Genomic DNA, 7500 nt, shown 5'->3' with positions numbered 1-7500 from the left:
TCCGGAAACAGCGGAAATAGAGACACCGGACCGAGAATCTAACTCTGATTTTCTCGAGAAATCTGAGAAAGATTTATTAATATCTGAGCTGCAAGAGAAACTATCCGCACTTCACGTGAAAAATGAAGATCTAGAGGACTTGGTTTTGAAATTGAAAAAGAAAGTTGCCGATCTGGAGCAGAAATATGCGCTTATTCGAGGGCGGCGCTTATTTAAACACTGTACCAGTGTACTTTTTCTATATTTTTTTTCAACGGTACACTTTCTATCTGTTAATTTTCCTATGGACTGATACTAAACTGATAGTAAATCTAGAATTACGAGAGAAATTCACGCGGTGAAAAAAAACCCCGAGAGTTTCATGATAACGAGAGCGAAAATATCAGCGGTGAGAGCGAACTCCTTTGTTGTTCTGGAACAAGCGCCGCACCGGCGGTGCCGCGCTTATTCGAGGGCAGCGCTTATACGAGTAAATACGGTACTTAACTTTTTACCTTAAAGATTTCTGAAATGGTATCCTACCCTTTCATACAATTTGGCATGAAATTCTTGCGAATCGACGAAAACCATCTGGTCGCGCAGTCAAAAGTGAACTGGTAAAGAATGATTTGAAATTAAATGCCGCTGACAGACGAAAACTCAAATCGGATATCCGATCGATGGTTCGTTTTTCTGCCTGATAATTAGTTGTCATGTAAACTTCTTGTTTTTGCTTTATCTTATAACATCAACAGTAAGTTCGAATGTGTAGGCGAGTTAACTTTATGTGTAGGCGAATTAACTTCAAACGTGTAGGCAAGTTAACTTCGGTGTAGGCGAGTTAACCTGTAGGCGAGTTAACTTGTGGGCGACGCGACCGGTTACCAGTGGTTGCACCTGGAAAAGACTTGACGACCACCTTATTGTTTTTAGAAATGCTCCAGCCGCGAATATTTTCGATGATCAAGTCACCTACAATAACGGTTACTGCTTTTCGTGTATGCTAGTTGTTATTGTTGTCGTTGTTGTTGTTAGCATCAGCATATGAATCTCCTGACTTTGATGACGACTTAGTGCTCTTCGAGCTTCTTCTGTTATGCCGTGTATTTTGTTGAATAGACCAACCGCCTTGTTGAGCGTCAGGATCAGCAGAAACAGGTTGTGATGAAAGATCTTTCTCCTTATGAGCATTTCTTTCTTGGTCATGATTTGAAGAGCAGTTCTGTAAGATTCCCTCTCCTCGGAGATATTTCTAAGCACGTTGTTTTGCTCTCTGAGCTGGTCTTTCAACATGCAAATTTCCTTCGGTAGATCTTGATTCTTTTGTTGAAGGGTGTGAATTCGCCGATTATCATTTCTTTACTTCTCGTTTTCTTTGAGCTTATGAGGTTCAACAAGTTTTTCATGGATAGTTTTGATTTCAGACCAGATGCTCTTTATTTCTGCAGTGCAGACGGAGAAAGACACATTTTCGAGAGAGAGGAAAACGCTCCGTTTCCAGGTTGTCGGGCTATTACTTCGGGTAGAAGAGCACAGGACGCGTCATCAGAAAGGAATGCAAATAATTATTACATTGAGTCGAATAATTTTGTACCCACACATCTCATAATAATAATTAGATCAGGTTGAATTTTGGAAGTAGCTTGGAAGTGTGGAAGTTTGGAAGTGTGGCAGTGTGGAAGTGTGGAAATCTCCCAGATTGCCACACTTCCACACTGCCACACTTCCACACTTCCACACTGCCAGACTGCCACACTTCCAAGCATTTCCGTAATTCAACTTGATCTAATTATTATTATGAGATGTGTGGGTACAAAATTATTCGACTCAATGTAATAATTATTTGCATTCCTTTCTGATGACCTGTTCTGTGCTCTTCTACTCGAAGTAATAGCCGGTTGTCGGCGAGCTCACATTTATGCTGGGGAGATCGAATAATCGCATTTTCGTTGTTGCTCGCAGCATCAATAATTTACTTAAGAAACCTTTACAGTTAGACCTTGTGGACCTTGAACTTGCTACGTTCCTGTCGAGTGGTACCAGTTGAAGAAAACTTGCTCTGTCGTGATAGTCCTTCAGTTTCATTCTCGGACACCTTCATTGATTCGCGAGTAAAATCAAGATGCTCTTCAGCAGATTGAAGGAGATGTGGACTGTAGTCCTTGTCCAGCGTCGGTGGAGAAGATAGGAAGTAATTTCCACTCTCAGAAATTTCTAAGCTCTCTTGGCTTTCCGTTACACCGTCGTACGCCGCCATGCCACGTCTGGATAAAGGAAGAAAAAGCTCGAAAGAGAAGCGGAACTTGAAGTCAGGGTACAACAGTTAAAGGATAAAAATATTGAACTAAATGCCGCCGTAGCGAACGCTTTACGCCAGCAAGTCAGTGAACTTAAACAGCGAGTTTTGAAGCAAAGCATCCTGTCGATTAGTAATTTATTATTTAATCTCCTTATCCTGCCGTTTGTTTTCGTTCGTGACCAAGTGCAATCCTCTTTAGCATTTATATGAATGACTTGCCATCAGTTCCACAACATTGTTCTATCCAGTGCTACGTGGACGACACTAAGCTCTTGCTGTCTTTCCGGCTTCAAGATCAATCACGCATAGCCGCAGAAATAAATCAAGACCTTATAAGAATACGTAACTGGTGTTTTGATAACCAGTTACTGCTAAACCCTGACAAGACGAAGCTCCTAGTTTGTGGCAGTAAACATTGAGTCGCCAGGACCCGCAACTTCAAGCTTTCGTTCCTTGGAAAACAGCTTGCTCCAGTGGAGGCTGCCAGAGACCTTGGTGTTATATTGGACACAAGTTTAACTTTTGACGATCATGTCACTGCAACTGTCGCTTCTTGTATGTCGCGACTAGGCCAGATAAATCGTGTTAAACATTGTTTTGATAAACGCACTTTAATTATCATTATCAATGCGTTAGTTTTTAGTAAACTTTTTTATCGCTCTCCAGTCTGGAGCAATACTTCACAATCTAACATTGCTAAACTCCAAGCTGTTCAGAATTTTGCCTGTAGAATTGTTAGTGGGTCAAAGAAATACGATCATGTTACTCCCATTCTCAAACAACTCAACTGGCTCCCCGTGAAACAACACATGTATTATCGCGATTCAATTATGGCATTTAAATGCATGAATGGCCTTGTTCCGGGGTATCTATCTGATCAGTAAATTAAACGTTCATCAATATCAACACGCAAAACTAGAAACTCACAGCTGTCAAATATACCGTTTTTTAAAACCGCAACTGGCCAAAGATCATTTTACTATCGTATGGTATCTCTTTGGAACGCTCTACCGCAAGTAATCAAGTTAAGTCAATCGTTAGCTCCGTTTAAAACCTTGATGAGGAAAAGACTCTTATTGGATAGCTAGCCGAATTTATCTAATACCGTATTAGTATGACATTTGTTTTTCTTAGCGCATTTTAAATTTTATTCATATAGAATTATTTTATTGTATTTCATTGTTGTATTTGTATTTCACTGAAAAGCCTCTTGGGGACGTGAAATAAATGTATGTATGTATGTATGTATGTACTTGAGGGCACAAACGATGTCTAGCTAATGGAGAGTACTCTGCGCATGCGTAGAATGCGGGCTGTCCCAAGCAAGGTAATTTTCTCGATTTCTTCAATGCTACTGTTTCCAAGTATTCTTCGGAGGTTTGAGACCACGCCCACTATGAGGCCAAGGCTCCGATCAATATAGGAATCGTAGTAGCTTTCATGTTCCACATCCTTGTGATCTCTATCTCCAAATCTTTGTATTTGGACATTTTTCAAAAAAATGTGTATACTTAAGAGAGACTTGGGTATTTTGCATATGAATTGATAAGTAAAGCCTTTGGTTTGCGAGGTTGACATTGAGTTCTGAGTTAAGGTGCCGCTATTTTCAATTAATATCATTTCTATACGTCCGAAAACTGGTGTAAACGAACCTAACAGACTAAGTAAAGGCTCAACATATCTGTCTTTGTTTTAGATGATAGACAAAATTGCTGAAAAACAGAAAGCTCCTTTCAAAACGGAATTTACAGACAGCAACTTGGAGGACGTCTTGGATAGCGTCGCACCGGAAGACAAGAAAAAAGTAGAAGAAGAGAAAGTGATTGAGATCAAAGATAAGATAGAGAAAAAAGAGGGAGGTTGCTATCCCGCATCTGCGACCTTTGTCGATGTCTCTGGTAGAAGACGAAAAATGGAGTCCTTACTACTAGGGGAAGAAGTACAGGTGATCACCAACGAGAGTATCACATCAGAGCCAGTGATCACCTTCATCCACCGTCAACCAGACCTTTTCCAGAAATTCATGCAAATCACAACCTTGCGGTACAAGAAGATCCTGAAGATCACTGAGGACCATTTGATTTTCGTGGAAAAAAATGGCAAAGAATCCGTAATTCCTGCCAGGGACGTCAAGATTGGAGACATCGTTTACGTAAAGGGAGGCCAAGAAATGCCAGAAAAGGATGCGGTTCAGTGTGTTAGTATTGTTTTCGAGAAAGGTGTGTACGCTCCAGTAACCCTCAGTGGCACCATTCTGGTCAACGATGTTCACACCTCCTGCTACTTTGACGTGTTGTCTCATGTTTGGTTTCACAGAGCTATGGGAGCTGCGCGCGCAGTGTATCATTTGTCTCCTAGGATGGTGGAATGGATCAGCAGTATCGGAGAAGAGGATGGGTTCCCAGGGTGGTGTCGACTGGCGCATAAACTTTTGCTTACTTGGAATGATTCAACTTAAACAGTTTTAATCTTTGCACACCTAGAAATGTGGGACAATGTCATGTTCTAAACTTTGAAGGGGCTGCCACAGGAGTTTGGTTGTTTTTCAGTCTGAAATACCCCAAAATTTTGTGACTTTTTCTCATGCACGCCTGAATGGGGACCCGCACATTTAGAACTCTCTCCTGGGACTACATGCCAATCTTAGCTTATTATTCACATCACTGATGAAGTTCGAGAGATTCGAATGAAATATTCGCAGGCTTACGTTTTTGCTCTTAGATTTTGGAATTGTTTTAACGTTGTTTTGTGGCTTTGCCGTTGACTTAGCCGTCGTTTCCTTGTACTCGCGAATACTGTCAGTGCAAAACATGGCTTAATAAGTAAACAAACCAAATCACTCTTTTTGGCTTCTCACTAAGACATCTTTTGCGCCATGAGTTGCGCCATCCAGGCTCGCGTTTGATTGGCTATCAATGCAATGAAAAAAGTTCACTTTATTGCACTAATTTCAACTTTCTGCACTTATTTCACTTTTCTGCACTCAGTTTGGGATTGACGTGCTCTCAGCCAATCAACGCGCTGATTTTTTTTCACGTATATTATTAGTTGAATAGTATTGTGTGTTCACGTGAATAATAATTTCCTTTGTAGTTGCAACTTCATCACTATAAACAAAGTAAGGTGTTTTCCGGGTTCTGAGCTCGAGACTACAAGCCTAGACAAACTGTATTGGGACTTTGCAGGACTCTCTTCCCTGATCATTTTGGCCTTTGCCCCTTGCCCTCCCCCTCTAATTAATGTTGAACCTAACAAAGCTGACGATACTCAACAACAAGAACGTTTAGACCTTCAACATTGAATGAGAGGAGATGGGGAGGTAGGTAGCCAATTTTCACAAGCAACATGGTTTGTTTGAGACAACTGCTCGAAAATTGCGTATGTGTCTCAACTAATATGTCTAGGATTGTGGTTAATTGCACCAAAGAAAGCGCAGATACCTTCAGAAAGTCAATACTGTAATGAGAAAGAAAATGTAACTGGATCTAGTTGTTCCAGTTATAATTTATTGAAGGACCATCTCAAACGGTTTTGACAGAATTCCAAGATTTTGACTCGATGTAGGAGCGAGGTCGCAAAACGAATATAAAGTAGATAAATTTCTTCGTTCACATATACAACTATAGTTGGCTTGTGTAGGACAAAAGTCGGCTCTGCGTTTGTGGAATAATAGTGTATTTCACGGTGTCTGTACACTATCATCGATGCTGTCTCTACCAAACTACTGTAACATTTGTAGGATACTTTTTATCGAAGGGTCGACCAGTTTGTCTCATAACACCCACTAGTCAACGACTCTATTATTGCCATAGCCGATATGACGTGAATCACTAATTAGACTTTGATATTTACTACAAATTATTGGTGTGTGAGTGGTTTTTTAATCCATAATTTCACCATTAATCTTTCTTCAATCATGGACTATGCATTCACTTTGTAACTTACTAAACCCACTTGTCCCTATGATAGCACTGACTGCCTTTCTATAGCTAGGCCACGGTTTCCAGCCGTTGGTAGCTCGTTACGGACACTGTTCTTCTTCCCAAATCCAACACGGGTCTGGTCTGGGTTCACCGGTTGCCTGAGTTTCCTGTCCTTGTATTTGTAACACTAATATTAAAAAAAAAATACAATTACGCAAAGTCAGTACCAGTACATGAAATTTGCGCGAGTGGGAAAAACAAAAAGATAATAATCATCCATGAGTAAGAGAACTCCAAAGAAAACAAACTTGGTTAGTACTTTCTCAGCAGAAGAGACAAAGAGAATTAAGTAACAAAATTTTATTTCGTGATCATCCCACGTTTTCTTTTGTTATTTACCTTTTTTTTTTTTTTTTTTTTTGCATACACCCCGACTGGGAAGGGTTTGATAAGTAAAGTGGAAAAGCGAGGCTGATGTATTGAAGTAAGGACCATGAGAGTGGAATTGAGTCCACGTACGCGACGTTGTCGTACTAGTGACATAAGGTACTTCAAAAGCTACGACAGCGACGGCGACGAAAACGTCACTTCAAAATGTAACTTTGCACGATCCTAAGTCTTTCGCGGTTATTTCATCTCGTTCACTTTGTACAATGTGGGCGAAATATCCTAAAATTGAATTTATACGAGCGGTTTCAGAGTAAAAATATAGACTGAATGAAAGATTCGCATTTGTACTCTCACGTTGCCATTAAAACCTCAAATTTGGTTTGGTTTGGTTTGTTTGGTCACGTTGTTTTTATGCAGAGTACAGCAATAAAACGCGTGCCGCATGTTCAGCACGATTCTTTTTTCCGCTTTTAACCAATCATGTTATTGTTTTGCGGCGTTGTCGTAGTCGAAACTGTCGTCTTTTCTTGAACTCCCTGTAATCAATCTCGACCCCAAAATCTTCTCCTTCGAAATGTTACTGAACATCTTGCGATCAAAAGGATCGAGTGGAAACCAGGTTCAATCACCTTTGTAGATCTATCGTAATTCAAGGAGAGTTGCATTCAAGTTATCGCCGGGAATTACGACAAACCATATAAACTTTGAAACTATAGCGATGTTTCTCGTGACGTCACGCATTGTTCTTAATACGCCAACCAGAAACTAACTGGCTGTTGAAACAATCACTTTTTTTGTTCCGTGGTTGGCAAATTTGAATATCAAAAGAAATGTGACGTCAATGTTTGTAAACAAGAAATATCGCTATAGCTAAGAGCTAAGCTTCTTTCCTCCCCGGGGCAAATTGCC

At 40.4% G+C, this 7500-nt stretch overlaps 2 protein-coding genes across 4 annotated transcripts in view; one reads left to right on the top strand and one right to left on the bottom strand.

The window, feature by feature from the left end:
* LOC138004080 (uncharacterized) overlaps positions 1 to 5370 on the top strand; it is a 54773-nt gene extending 49403 nt beyond the window's left edge. For all 3 annotated transcript variants that reach the window (XM_068850476.1, XM_068850477.1, XM_068850480.1), the window contains exon 8: positions 3975 to 5370. In XM_068850476.1, coding sequence (XP_068706577.1) covers positions 3975 to 4736 — 762 coding nt within the window. In that variant the 3' untranslated portion in view covers positions 4737 to 5370. The remainder of the gene's footprint in view (positions 1 to 3974) is intronic.
* Positions 5371 to 5748: 378 nt separating this feature from the next.
* The window catches only part of LOC138002657 (peroxidasin homolog), a 21707-nt gene continuing 19955 nt past the window's right edge, over positions 5749 to 7500 (bottom strand). The window contains exon 4 of the mRNA XM_068848658.1: positions 5749 to 6388. Within this exon, the coding sequence (XP_068704759.1) occupies positions 6300 to 6388 (89 nt within the window). The 3' untranslated portion in view covers positions 5749 to 6299. The remainder of the gene's footprint in view (positions 6389 to 7500) is intronic.

Source organism: Montipora foliosa, chromosome 5, assembly GCF_036669935.1.
Source record: "Montipora foliosa isolate CH-2021 chromosome 5, ASM3666993v2, whole genome shotgun sequence".
Classification (NCBI taxonomy): Eukaryota; Metazoa; Cnidaria; class Anthozoa; order Scleractinia; family Acroporidae; genus Montipora; species Montipora foliosa.
This window is presented reverse-complemented; position numbering and strand designations above follow the sequence as displayed.